Below are 15,486 nucleotides of genomic sequence, written 5' to 3' on the forward strand. Positions count from 1 at the left end.
GCCATTCGGGTGCTGGCCATCTATAGGCTGGACAATAGAACGAGTCAACAGCTGACTAAACTGGAACACTAGCACGAGCCCATAGCAAATGAAAGGAATCGAACATTCGCAGAGCCTGTTTTGACTTAGAATTACATCAAAAATGTATCTCTATTTTCCCACTACAATCTGTTCGCCGGACAAAACTGGAAAAAAACTGCTGGAAAAACTACTTGGAAAAATGATGTCTGCATAATGAAAAAGTAGGGAAAAAATACAAACTTCTGACTATTTCTGGTCTAGTGATTCATGACAAATGAGCTCGCTGCCCAGACTTACATAATTACAAAGAGGAGATTCTCCTGATTTAAAATGGTGCCCATGTAACAGTTTTGCTTCCGTCCCTCTCCTTGCCCCTACCTGGGCTGAAACCAGGGACCCTCTGCACACAGACAACAGCCACCCTCGAATGCCTGGAAGACCTGCTGGAACAGTGCCTCAGCAACCTGGAGAGAAGTAGGGAGACCAGAGAGAGGGATAAAAGACAGAATTTTGAGAATTTATCCATACCACCAAAATGGTAAACCAGTCAGAGGGGGGGGGGGGATTAGTGACAATATTAATGGATAGATGAGACCAGGGATGCTGAGTAACAGGAGTTTCCCTGCTGGACCGTGCCGGTGGGACTTAGGTTGGGCAAACACAGAACAGGAGTTGATGTAGCGAATAACGTCCTGCGCAAAGGTGGGCCACCAATACTTTTCGGAGAGAAATTGATTAGTACGGGTGATCCCAGGATGTCCAGCAACAACAGCTGTGTGTGCCCAGGTCAACAGCTGCAGCCTTTTCCCCATGGGAACGTAGATGCGCTCAGGAGGACATGTAGTGGGTGCAGGTTGCCTCTTCAGAGCCTGGCGAATGTCCACATCTACATCCCAGACCACAGGTGATACGACTCGAGAGGGATCGGGAAAGGAGGTCCTCCGGCATTAGGGTGACCAATCCGTGAGTCTCATCCTCGACCATGAGATGGTGGGGTTATAACATTGGAGCCATGGGAGGCCGAGTATGATCTTGTGAGCTGGTGCACTAGTGATGAAGAAGGGAAAGTTCTCCTGATGAATGGACTCCATGGTGAGGGTGAGTGGTGTGGTGATGGTTCCGGATCCGAGTGGCCTATTATCAAGGGCTTGAAACGAAGAGGAGAGGCGCAGGTGCGTGTAAAGATGGTGCCAGGTGTGCGTAATGATGGTAGTTAAAGCCAGTGATTAGTAAACCGGAGACGTTGATCGTCTACAGGACTCACCATATTACCCATAGGACATTTTTCATCATCCTCCCTCTCTGGAAGTATTCCTCCTCCACCAAAGCAGTACCGATCAACTCTGACTACTGCTTTTGGATCGCCAGATAACACCTTGATTTCATAATGCTTTGCAATGACAAGTAGATTCGCCTTTGTACATTTATCTAGCATTTCCCAGGTAGGGTATTCCACAAATGCTTCCACCTTAGTCAATGGCTTTATTAATATTTTTAAGACTGTGTTTATGCAACTTTCAAATCTTCTAACCCCTCAAGGTGGATGTCAGTGACAGAAACTCTACCACAAAAGGGTATTTTGAACACTCAAATATCTGTGCACAGCAGAGCTTCAGAGTAGGCGATTAAAGCAACTACCATACTCATGGGAAACAAGATCCCGGATGAACCCCCATTTTGTTACGTTCCCCATCATGAATGTCGCTCAAACAGAAGAGAGAACTAACAAAGTCACTACCAACAGCCAAAACAAAACAGGTGGGGTTTTAGGAGTGGTTCTAGAAGTCATATGTGTGTCCACTGAAAGTTTTCTAGCAACAACAACAACCTAAAAAGACACCCACCATGAGCACCCACTAAATTTTCCCAAGAGAGGCAAATAAATGCAAAACCCACAACAAACCTAAAGACAGGAAGCAAACCAAAAAGGTGGAGCTAAACAAAATCAGGGAACTCAGATATAGGACTGTTTGTCTAGAAATAGACACAGGGAGAGCACTGGGCCAGCCACTCTTAAATGGCACCTGGGCCAGCATTGGTGAAACACTTTCCCACTAACGAGATAGCAACCAGCACAGGTATAACACATACTGACTGAGGTGACACCAATTGGTGTGCCCTACGTGCTAACGAACTATATTTGCTAAAGTTCAACCTCAAAACATAATTATTATTTATTTTTTTATCTAATTTTTATTTTATTTTATCTAAATTGGTAGTGATAGAAGGACTCTTGAGTTAGCCATCCCTGTGAGCCTGTAAGGTATCTCATACTTCTGTAGGTTACTAGCAATGAGGTAATACGGGAGTTTTTGTACAAGAGCTTAGAAAAATTAATAGGATACTATGTTTTAAATTCTGCATTACCTTAATAAGCTCCCAAGTGAAGGGTCATTCCAAGATGGCGTAGCAGTGTAGACGTCTTTGTCCTGTCATGTCCCGTGTCCCTTGTATATATCTTTTTACATGTTTTTCTTCGCATATCTTTTAAAAATACTTTCTTAAACCTCAACTTCTAAATACTCTCCTGCAACCCGCCTCACCCAATGTGGCGTGGATCTGCTTTTTTCTAAAGTATTTCTATTTACTTCTGATCTGGAATCCATCTACTGAAGATAGCCAGCTAACTGCCTACCAGCTATCAGTTAGCAAACCATTGCTAGCGGTCATCAGCTAACCTTAAGCTCGGAAAGCTCTCGCTAGTTCGAACAACGTGACTAAAACCAGAGCATAACGGACCTATTTCTCTCCATATCCCCGGATTCCTACCGCAAACTCTGAACATTTTCATCTGGATCTTCGCAACTAGCTAACCACAATCCTGGGTGACCACTCCTGGCTAGCGTTTCCATCCCGGAGCAAGCACCAATTAGCCTGAAGCTAGCCCGGCTAGGGCTCCTGTGCTACCACTGAAGCCCACTCCTGGGCTACAATATCCGGACCCCTTTACTGCCGGTACGGAGCACGGAACCCCGCCGATCCTCTACGACTGGAATACCGACATAATCTGCCCGAGGACTCCAACAGGCCCCTCAGGCGTGACGCCCGCTGAAGGCCCATTCTGCTAACCTACTAGGCCTGTTAGCTACCTAGAGCTACCTGGAACCCTACTAATTCCACGACTGGTCTATCGACGTCACCGCACGAAGAGGCAAAAACAGACTCCCCCCCCCCATCGCGACGTCCCCCAAAGGCTAACTTGCCTGCCCCGGTCTGCTAACTGCTAGCTTATCTTGCAGCTAGCGCAGCCAGGAAGCTAGCACCAGTTAGCAAACACAATTCTACAATTCACAACCTCTCTTTCGCCATCGCTCTCCGGCTTGGATTCTCTGTCGACACGACCACGTCTGGTCTGCAGACGTGCCCTCAACCGGTGCCCTCAACCGGCCTCCGTCTGAGCAGACCCCCTCCGTCTGAGCAGACCACCCCCCCGGGCTACTAACTTTAAACGCGTGCTAGCTTAGCGGAGGCCTCACTGCTCCATCTACGGCTGCCCCCTGGACACTATGATCACTTGGCTACATAGCTGATGCCTGCTTGACTGTCCATTAATTCATGGTACTCCGTTCTGTTTATTTGTGTTTTATCTGTCGGCTCTGTGCCTTAACTCAGGATCTGTGTGTAGTTAATCCGACCCTCTCTGCCCAGTCATCGCCATTTTTACCTTCTGTTGCTGTGTTAGCTGACTAGCTGCTGTTATCTCACCTGTTGTTTTAGCTAGCTCTCCCAATCATGACCTGCAATCACTTTATGCCTTATTGTATGTCTCTCTCAAATATCAATATGCCTTGCATACTGTTGTTCAGGCTAGTTATCATTGTTTTGGTTTGCAATGGACCCCGTAGTTCCACTCTCCGTACCTCTGATACCTCCTTTGTCCCACCCCCCACACATGCGGTGACCTCACCCATTGAGACCAGCATGTCCAGAGATACAACCTCTCTTATCGTCACCCAGTGCCTGGGCTTGCCTCCGCTGTACCCGTGCCCCACCATACCCTGGTCTGCACATTATGCCCAGAATCTATTCTACCACTGCTCCTTTTATTCCTTGTCCCCAACGCTCTAGGCGACCAGTTTTGATAGCCTTTAGCCGCACCCTCATCCTACTACTCCTCTGTTCCTCGGGTGATGTGGAGGTAAACCCAGGCCCTTATTGTCCCCAGTCACCCTCATTTGTTGACTTCTGTGATCGAAAAAGCCTTGGCCTCATGCATGTCAACATCAGAAGCCTCCTCCCTAACCTGTTGGGGATGGGGGCGCTGTTTAGACTATTTATGCTAATGTGGCTAATTTTTTAAACGGCTTCCCACAAAATCCTTGATCGTACAATATGCATATTATTATTATTATTGGATAGAAAACAGTCTATAGTTTCTATAGGAGTTGAAATTTTGTCTCTAAGTGGAACAGAGCCCATTCTACAGCAATTTCCCTGACATGGAGTCAGATTTGAGAAATGTTGGCCACTTTTCTGAAGTCATTTAAAAGGGCACTGTCGTTGCTATGACTATACGGACACTTCTTACGTCTTCCCCTGGATGCCTTTACGTGATGACGATTCCAACGGGCTCGATTGCTCGTTCACAGGCCCTACAAATGAAAAAAACCTTTAGCTAGCAAGTCTTTTCTTGCTGCGTAACGCGCGTGGAAGACACCGACCCTCTCCTGTTCCAAGCGTTAGTTTAGCCTGTTATATTTCTCCGGTCATCTTTTCACTCGTTATAGGAGTTAAAAACATCATAAGGTAGTTAATTTAAAGCGTTTTATAGCAATTTATATCCGTTTAGTGCGATTTTGGGACATTTATTTTTGCAACGATGTGAAAAGTTGGGCATGCTTTTCAGTTCATCCCGAACTCAGTTGACATTTCCACATGGCAAGAGGACAGCTTTCCACCAAAAGACGATTTCTCCCAAGAAAGGATCCTTTGCCCAAGATACTGATGGAAGAACAGCTCAAGGTAGGACATTTTTATTATGATAAATCGTGTTTCTGTCGAAACATTTTAGTGGCTTAGGACGCCATGTTTTTTGACGTAGCTTCGCTTGGCGCAAACTGTATTGAAAAGTAAGGATAAATTTAAAAATGTAATAACGCAATTGTATTAAGAATTAAATTGTCTATCAATCCCTGTCCACCCTATATTTTTTAGTCACGTTTATGAGTATTTATGTATAAGAGTAGATCACTGTCTAAGTGGCGCAAGGACATTTTCTTTACCAGCTTGTCTACATTTCACATTGTCTAACCATGATTTTGGTGGCTAAATATAAACATTTTCGATCAAACTGTATATGCATGTTGTAATGTGATGTTACAGGAGTGTCATCGGAAGAATTCTGAGAAGGTTAGTGAAAAAATTAATATCTTTTGGCGATGTTGACTTTTATCGCTCACTTTGGCTAGAATCAATGCTGGGCTGCTAATTGCTATGTGCTAAGCTAATATAACGATTTATTGTGTTTTCGCTGTAAGACACTTAGAAAATCTGAAATATTGTCTGTATTCACAGGATCTGTGTCTTTCGATTCGTGTATGCTGTGTATTTTTACGAAATGTTTGATGATTAGTAGTTAGGTAAACACGTTGCTCATTGTAATTATTCTAGTCCATTTGTGATGGTGGGTGCAATTGTAAACTATGCCATATACCTGAAATATGCACTTTTTTCTAACAAAACCTATCCCATACCATAAATATGTTATCAGACTGTCATCTAATGAGTTTTTTTGTTGGTTAGGGGCTATAAATATCTTAGTTTAGCCGAATTGGTGATGGCTACTGGTGTTGGTGGACAAATAAAAGATGGTGGATTATGCTAATGTGTTTTTAGGTAATAGATGTACATCTTTACATATTGTGTCTTCCCTGTAAAACATTTTAAAAATCGGAAATGTTGACTGGATTCATAAGATCTGTGTCTTTCATTAGCTGTATTGGACTTTAATGTGTGAAAGTTAAATATTTTAAAAATATATTTTTTTTGAATTTCGCGGCACTGGTTTTTCAGTGGGGGGGGGGGGGTGTGCCGCTAGCGCCACGCTGATCCTAGACAGGCTAAGTTTGCCTTACTCACCGCTTTAGCACACTCTGCCAACCCTGATGGCCTTGCCGTGTCTGAATCCTGGCTTAGGAAGGCCACCAAAAACTCTGAGATTTCCATACCCAACTATAACACTTTCCGTCAAGATAGAACTGCCAAAGGGGGAGGAGTTGCAATCTACTGCAGAGATAGCCTGCAAAGTTCTGTCATACTTTCCAAGTCAATGCCCAAACAGTTCGAACTTCTAATTTTAAAAATTAATCTCTCCAGAAATAAGTCTCTCACTGTTGCCGCCTGCTACCGACCCCCCTCAGCTCCCAGCTGTGCCCTGGACACCATCTGTGAATTGATCGCTCCCCATCTAGCTTCAGAGTTTGTTCTGTTAGGTGACCTAAACTGGGATATGCTTAACACCCCGGCAGTCCTGCAATCTAAGCTTGATGCCCTCAATCTCACACAAATCATCAAGGAACCCACCAGGTACAACCCTAAATCCGTAAACATGGGCACCCTAATAGACATTATCCTGACCAACTTGCCCTCCAAATACACCTTTGCTGTCTTCAATCAAGATCTCAGCGATCACTGCCTCATTGCCTGTATCCGCCACGGGTCCACGGTCAAACGACCACCCCTCATCACTGTCAAACGCTCCCTAAAACACTTCTGCGAGCAGGCCTTTCTAATCGACCTGGCCCGGGTACCCTGGAAGGATATTGACCTCATCCCGTCAGTTGAGGATGCCTGGTCATTCTTTAAAAGTTACTTCCTCACCATATTAGACAAGCATGCTCCGTTCAAAAAATGCAGAACCAAGAACATATATAGCCCTTGGTTCACTCCAGACCTGACTGCCCTCGACCAGCACAAAAACATCCTGTGGCGAACTGCAATAGCATCGAAGAGCCCCCGCGATATGCAACTGTTCAGGGAAGTCAGGAACCAATACACACAGTCAGTCAGGAAAGCAAAGGCCAGCTTTTTCAAGCAGAAATTTGCATCCTGTAGCTCTAACTTCAAAAAGTTCTGGGATACTGTAAAGTCCATGGAAAACAAGAGCACCTCCTCCCAGCTGCCCACTGCACTGAGGCTAGATAACACGGTCACCACTGATAAGTCCGTGATAATCGAAAACTTCAACAAACATTTCTCAATGGCTGGCCATGCCTTCCACCTGGCGACTCCAACCTTGGCCAACAGCCCCGCCCCCCCCGCTGCTACTCGCCCAAGCCTCCCCAGCTTCTCCTTTACCCATGTCCAGATAGCAGATGTTCTGAAAGAGCTGGAAAACCTGGACCCATACAAATCAGCTGGGCTTGACAATCTGGACCCCCTATTTCTGAAACTGTCCGCCGCCATTGTCGCACCCCCTATTACCAGCCTGTTCAACCTCTCCTTCGTATCATCTGAGATCCCCAAGGATTGGAAAGCTGCCGCTGTCATCCCCCTCTTCAAATGGGGAGACACCCTGGACCCAAACTGTTACAGACCTATATCCATCCTGCCCTGCCTAGCTAAGGTCTTCGAAAGCCAAGTCAACAAACAGATCACTGACCATCTCGAATCCCACCGTACCTTCTCCGCTGTGCAATCCGGTTTCCGAGCCGGTCACGGGTGCACCTCAGCCACGCTCAAGGTACTAAACGATATCATAACCGCCATCGATAAAAGACATTACTGTGCAGCCGTCTTCATCGACCTGGCCAAGGCTTTCGACTCTGTCAAACACCATATTCTTACCGGCAGACTCAATAGCCTCGGTTTTTCTAATGACTGCCTTGCCTGGTTCACCAACTACTTTGCAGACAGAGTTCAGTGTGTCAAATCGGAGGGCATGTTGTCCGGTCCTCTGGCAGTCTCTATGGGGGTACCACAGGGTTCAATTCTCGGGCCGACTCTTTTCTCTGTATACATCAATGATGTTGCTCTTGCTGCGGGCGATTCCCTGATCCACCTCTACGCAGACGACACCATTCTGTATACTTCCGTCCCTTCCCTGGACACTGTGCTATCTAACCTCCAAACGAGCTTCAATGCCATACAACACTCCTTCCGTGGCCTCCAACTGCTCTTAAACGCTAGTAAAACCAAATGCATGCTTTTCAACCGTTCGCTGCCTGCACCCGCACGCCCGACTAGCATCACCACCCTGGACGGTTCCGACCTAGAATATGTGGACATCTATAAGTACCTAGGTGTCTGGCTAGACTGCAAACTCTCCTTCCAGACTCATATCAAACATCTCCAATCCAAAATCAAATCTAGAGTCGGCTTTCTATTCCGGAACAAAGCCTCCTTCACTCACGCCGCCAAACTTACCCTAGTAAAACTGACTATCCTACCGATCCTCGACTTCGGCGATGTCATCTACAAAATAGCTTCCAATACTCTACTCAGCAAACTGGATGCAGTTTATCACAGTGCCATCCGTTTTGTTACTAAAGCACCTTATACGACCCACCACTGCGACCTGTATGCTCTAGTCGGCTGGCCCTCGCTACATGTTCGTCGTCAGACCCACTGGCTCCAGGTCATCTACAAGGCTATGCTAGGTAAAGTGCCGCCTTATCTCAGTTCACTGGTCACGATGGCTACACCCACCCGTAGCACGCGCTCCAGCAGGTGTATCTCACTGATCATCCCTAAAGCCAAAACCTCATTTGGACGCCTTTCCTTCCAGTTCTCTGCTGCCTGCGACTGGAACGAATTGCAAAAATCTCTGAAGTTGGAGACTTTATCTCCCTCAACAACTTTAAAAATCTGCTATCCGAGCAGCTAACCGATCGCTGCAGCTGTACATAGTCCATCTGTAAACTACCCACCCAATTTACCTACCTCACCCCCATACTGCTTTTATTTATTTACTTTTCTGCTCTTTTGCACACCAGTATCTCTTCTTGCACATGATCATCTGATGATTTATCACTCCAGTGTTAATCTGCTAAATTGTAATTATTCGATTTATTGCCTACCTCATGCCTTTTGCACACATTGTATATAGATTCTTTTTTTTCTACCATGTTATTGACTTGTTTATTGTTTACTCCATGTGTAACTCTGTGTTGTTGTCTGTTCACACTGCTATGCTTTATCTTGGCCAGGTCGCAGTTGCAAATGAGAACTTGTTCTCAACTAGCCTACCTGGTTAAATAAAGGTGAAATAAACAATAAAATAAGTGGCGCAGTGGTCTAAGACCCTGCATCTCAGTGCGAGTGGTGTATCTGCAGTACTTGGTTCAAATCCAGACTGCATCACATCTGGCTGTGATTGGAGTCCCATAGTGTGGCACACAATTGGCCTGGTGTTGCCAGTGTTGCCAGGGTAGGCTGTCATTGTAAATTAGGAAAATAAATTAGAATGCTTTCATCAGAAGCTTACAGTTTTTTACTGAGGAACCAATATAAAGTGCATATATAATGTGAATAGTGTAGGTCATAAAACGGACCCTTGACGTACACATTTACTGACCTCAAGGAATTGTGAATTGATAGTCAGCAACAATACATTGAGATCTGCCCATAAGATAATTTATGGTTGCTGTCATGTCCAACCGAAACAGTCTGTTCAATAACAATAAGTGCCTTTGACAGGTCAGTAAACAAGGCAAAACAATGCTGCTTTTTATCTAGCGAGCATACAATATCATTGACATCAATGGATGCAGCTGAGATGGTACTTTGACCTTGTCAAAATCCGTATTACAGTTTTTTCCAACTGCTTACACACGTTTTCAAAACGGTCTCCTTTTTTCAAAACTCTACACACAATTCCCAAAACTGCACACACAAAATGCAAAATGCCTCACATCTCCTTAAAAATATAACACTGCATTCAAAATGCCATAAACACATGTCAGAATGAAGCATTTGCATCAAATGGCAAACACTGCTTTCATAATAGTACATTTTTGGATATACCATGTAAACACTGTTGTTCTAAATCTAAAGCTCTTTGGTATTTCATAGGCTTATATCTACATTTCATTACAATGTTCTACAGTGAAAGTAATCTGCTGAGAGGGGTAACAAGTACACTGTAAACACCAATGCAATGTAGAAACAGAAAATATTTATTAGGCCAAACATTACTGTTGTATACAGTAGCATACAACAAAACCATAAACATATGTAAACCAAAAGTATATTCTTTAGAATACAGTAAAGAACACAATTGTGTGTGGGGTCCCGGGGGGGGCAGTCCAGGAATTGGTAGGGGGGGGGGGGGGGGCAGTCACCAGTGCTAAGCTACGCTTCATCTCTTCTCCGGCCTGGGTCTGGCCACAATACTTCGTCCACATCACAAGATACGTTTTCTCTTGCCAAACATCGAGGGAAGTATCTCCTAGCATGGCGTATCCAACCTTGGACAGAGGCAACCTCTATGTCCCCACATGTGTCCTCCATTGCCTGGAGAAGCGGCATGCGGGCATAGAGTTGGCGATCATACACATTCCAGCGCCAGGCTGAGAAGAATTCCTCTATGGGATTTAGAAAAGGTGAATATGGGGGTAGGTACAAAACTATAAATTGTGGATGGGTGGCAAACCAGTTTTGGACCAGAACAGCCCGGTGAAAACTAACATTGTCCCATAAAACCACAAATCTAGCAGGCTCCTGATCTGGATCAGGGACAAGCATTGTGTAAATTGCATCCAGAAAAGTGAGCATATGGCCGGTGTTGTACGGACCCACCCAGTGTGGCATTGTGATGGAGGACACAGTGATAGCAGCACACAGTTATATTACCCCCACGCTGTCCAGAGACATTGGTAATAGCCCTCTGTCCTATTACATTTCTTCCAGCGGCGCCTGGTTTGAAGCCAACCTCATCCACATAAATTAATTAATGGCGAATTACATGGGCATCCAGCTCCAATACTCTCTGTAACAGACAAAGGGATATACAGATGAGTAAATATGGTATGTCTGAAGTACTGGAAGTAGTGTTGCATACATACCTCTACAAAGTCATCTCGCATATTCTTGACTCAGAGTTCCTCTCAAATGGCAGCTTGTAAAGTTGTTTCATCGTCACTCAGTGCCGTTGGAGGATGCGTTGTATGGTCGACAAGCTTACAGCATTGATGTTGTTAAATATGGTGTCATTATTCAAGATATGCTCTCTTATCTCTCGATTCCTAATTGCATTGTTGGCCAAAACCATATTTATAATTGCAGTCTCTTGTACATCTGTAAACAAGCGTCCTCGTCCTCCATGATGTCTTTGCCTTTCCACTCTGTACAGAATTCAAACACAGTATGTGTTCAGCATAGGAACTGTAAACAATGTACAAAAAAAGGTAGTACAGCATGATAACCAACCTCATTCATTCAATGCAGTGCAGTAAATGAATGGCTTAGAGTTACAAATGTTTATGCAATACTATGCAGTCATACGTATTTTACAGTACATTACTGTAATGCTAAAATAGACATTAGATCGTTGCATACCTGTTCTCATTTCTGAAGGTTCGAATTATGGACGCCACTGTATATCGACTCAAGTTGGCCTGGACTCTCAGTCCAGCCTTTCTCATGGTCAAACCGTGGTTGATCACATGATCAACAAGTGTTGCCCTAATTTCATCAGATATGCTCTCCTTCCTTCTCTTCTTTGCCTTTGCCCTCGTCCTCTTCTTCCTCTTCCTCCTCTTGCACTCTGTCCATTGTTGGCATCCATTGTTCAAAACAGGTAATCTGACCTTTGACCTATTTATAGGCATATACTACAATAAAGCAGTGATTGGTTAGTGATCAGTTAAGCTATTAGTGTTTGCACATGTGAGGAGTGTGTGTGTGACCTGGTGAATAAGTGTAGCATTTTGATTGGTTGTGGGTGGAAAAGGAAAGCAAGTCGCTTCCTATTAGATTTGTGTTTGTGTTTTAGGTAGAGAATTGTGTGTAGTGTTTTGAAAAAAGTGTTTTATGCAATTGACAACTGAGTCAAAGGCTGAGCAATAGCTTATGGTTTTGGATATTTGGTGTGTAGTTTTGCACTTTGAGTGAGAGGTTTCAAAAATCGTGTGACATTAAAATATTTTTTGTGTAAGCAGTTGGAAAAAAACTGTAATATGTATTTAGGATACATTTGCTGGTTAAGAAGGAGCAAAGTTGAGAGTTTATCAATGATTCGAAAAGCTTTAATATATGGCAGTAGTTATTTAGGTCGCTAGACCTTGTGACGAAGAAGTACAGTGTCACACTTTAGGAATACTGAAATCCATGAAATTGGGACCATATGGTCCTGTAAGTCACCTCTGCAAGTGACTGTGAATCTGTCGCCCCTTTTCTCTCCATCTCTCCCCTCTAGGGGATGACACCACTCATGTATGCCTGTGTGCGGGGAGACGAAGCCATGGTTAAGATGCTGCTGGACACTGGGGCCGACATCAACAGTGAGGTCAGTGCTGCCAAACAATATGTCCCCCGGGAACACAGTGATAAATAAATAGGTGGGATATTGTTCGGATAGTGTAGAGAGAAGCAGACAACCCCTGTCTTGTGTTGTAACAATGATTCTTGTTTCCTTTTTCTTGCATTATTTTACCTGTGTTTGACATGCGTGTGTAGTGTTGGTCGAATTTGACATTATTTGCATACATCCTGCAAAGAAACCTGTTTGTGTTATCGTACAATTGCCAACGCCTTGTCTCTCGTTGTCATGCCAAATATCTTTGGCTTTACAGTCAGAGATGTGCAAAGTACTATCTTGTTACAATCACCAAATACTCTAAAGACCAAAGTATCAAAATGATATACAAAATACTTTAGCAAAGTATTGTATTAATCCAAATAGTTTTGTATGAATTTAGTATTTCAAAATACATAATCAATTTGCAAGAACACGCTTTCCGTACATCAACATTCTCAGTAATGGTAACACATTTTTGGTTTTACTTGCTACGACTGTGATATGTGGTTGTTTATCTGCCATAGTTGAATGAACCGACTGTAATTAAATCAGATCAAGTGTTAACTGGATGCTCCGGTCAACTGTAAGTGCATTTATTGTGAAGTGGAAATGTCTAGGAGCAACAATGGCTCAGCCGTGAAGTGATAGGCCACACAAGCGCACAGAACGGGACCGCTGAAGCGCGTAGTGCATAAAATTGGAAGCAATGTCAGCACAAGAACTGTTCGTCATGAGTTCCATGAAATGGTTTTCCATGGCCTGAGCAGTTGCACACAAGCCTAAGATCACCATGTGCAATGCCAAGCATTGGCTGTAGTGGTGTAAAAAATATTCTGTAGCATTGAAGGGCCTCCATCACTTAACTGGAAGAAGTTTGGAACAACCAAGACTCTTTCTAGAGCTGGCCACGCAGCCAAACTGAGCAATCGGGGGAGAAGGGCCTTGGTCAGGGAGGTGACCAAGAACCCGATGGTAACTCTGACAGAGCTCCAGAGTTCCTCTGTGGAGATGGGATAACCTTCCAAAAGGACAACCATCTCTGCAGCACTCCACCAATCGGGCCTTTATGGTAGAGTGGCCAGACAGAAGCCACTCTTCAGTAAAAGGCACATGACAGAAGAAGCCACTCTTCACATGACAGACAGAGGCCACTCTAAAGTAAAAGGAACATGACGACTATTTTATCTGTATATATCAATGCTGTCGCTCTTGTTGTTGGTGATTCTCTGATCCACCTCCACGCAGATCACACCATTCTGCATACTTCTGGCCCTTCTTTGGACACTGTAATAACAAACCTACAAAAGAGCTTCAATGCCATACAACATTCCTTCCGAGGCCTCCAACTGTTTTTAAATGCAAGTAAAACTTGTCCTCAGATAATCACATGGTATGCTTTCGCCGTAAAGCCTTTTTGAAATCTGACACAGCGGCTGGATTAACAAGAAGTTAAGTTTTATTTTGATATATATCTGTACCGGCTTTCTTCTGTGGACGAAGGAGAGGACCAAAGCGCAGTGTGGTTAGTGTTCATCATGTTTAATAAAGACAATAAACGTGAACACCACAAAATACAAAACAACAAATGTGAAAAACCGAAACAGTTCTGTCTGGTGCAGACAGACGAAGAGAGAAGACAACCACCCACAAAACCCAACACAAAACAGGCTACCTAAATATGGTTCCCAATCAGAGACAATGACTAACAACCTCCTCTGATTGAGAACCATATCAGGCCAAACATGGAAACGGGAAAACTGGACACACAACATAGAATGCCCACTCAGCTCACGTCCTGACCAACACTAAAACAAAGAAAACACAAAAGAACTATGGTCAGAACGTGACAATATCACATATATTTTCAAGAATGTTAAATATTTGAATTGAGTATTTTTGAATTTCGCGCTCTGCAATTTCACTGAATGTTGGCCAGTTACCGTCCCAGGTACCCATAAGAATTAAGCATCTTCTATCCAAAATTAAATCTAGAATCGGCTTCCTATTTCGCAAAACAAAGCCTTCTTCACTCATGCTTCCAAACATACCCTCGTAAACTGACTATCCTACCGATCCTTGACTTCGGCGATGTCATTTACAAACTCACCTCCAACACTCTACTCAGCAAACTGGATGTAGTCTATCACAGTGACATTCGTTATGTCACCAAAGCCCCATATACTACCCACCGCCACGACCTGTACACTCTTGTTGGCAGCCCCTCACTACATATCCGTCTGCAAACCCACTGGCTCCAGGTCATCTATAAGTCTTTGCTAGGTAAAGCCCCGCCTTCTCTCAGCTCACTGGTCACCATAGCAACACCCACCCACAGCACACGCTCCAGCAGGTATATTGCACTGGTCATCCCCAAAGCCAACACTTCCTTTGGCCGCCTTTCCTTCCATTTCTCTGCCAATGACAGGAACGAATTGCAAAAATCACTGAAGCTGGAGTCTTATATCTGCCTCTCTAGCTTTAACTTCTTATGGCTGCAGGGGCAGTGTTGAGTAGCTTGGATGAAAGGTGCACAGAGGTGCCCATAGAAAACTGCCTGCTCCTCAGTCCCAGGTGCTAATATATGCATAGTATTATTTGTATTGGATGTAAAACACTCTGAAGTTTCTAAAACTGTTTGAATATGTCTGTGAGTATAACAGAACTCATATGGCAGGCAAAAACTTGAGAAAAAATCCAAACAGGAAGTGGGAATTCTGAGGTTGGTAGATTTTCAACACAGCCCCTATTGAACAAACAGTGGGATATGGATGAGTTTGCACTTCCTACGGCTTCCACTCGATGTCAACAGTCGGTAGAACCTTGTCTGATGCTTCTATCGTGAAGTGGGGCCGAAGGAGACAGGAAATAGTCAGGTCTACCATGACCTGACCATGCTCTGAACATGCGCGTTCACATGAGAGGGAGCTCTGTTCCATCGCATATCTGAAGTCAATGTAATTCTCCGGTTGGAACGTTACTGAAGATTTATGTTAAAAACATTCTAAAGA

General features: G+C 44.1%; 1 protein-coding gene across 4 annotated transcripts in view; it reads left to right on the forward strand.

The window, feature by feature from the left end:
* LOC129865251 (ankyrin repeat and BTB/POZ domain-containing protein 3-A-like) overlaps positions 1 to 15,486 on the forward strand; it is a 221,154-nt gene that overhangs the window by 127,680 nt on the left and 77,988 nt on the right. For 3 of the 4 annotated variants that reach the window (XM_055937880.1, XM_055937881.1, XM_055937883.1), the window contains one exon: positions 12,377 to 12,466. The exons of the other annotated variant lie outside the window; for it this stretch is intronic. In XM_055937880.1, coding sequence (XP_055793855.1) covers positions 12,377 to 12,466 — 90 coding nt within the window. The remainder of the gene's footprint in view (positions 1 to 12,376; positions 12,467 to 15,486) is intronic. 4 annotated transcript variants of the gene reach the window in all.

This window comes from Salvelinus fontinalis, chromosome 11 (genome assembly GCF_029448725.1).
Source record: "Salvelinus fontinalis isolate EN_2023a chromosome 11, ASM2944872v1, whole genome shotgun sequence".
Lineage (NCBI taxonomy): Eukaryota > Metazoa > Chordata > Actinopteri > Salmoniformes > Salmonidae > Salvelinus > Salvelinus fontinalis.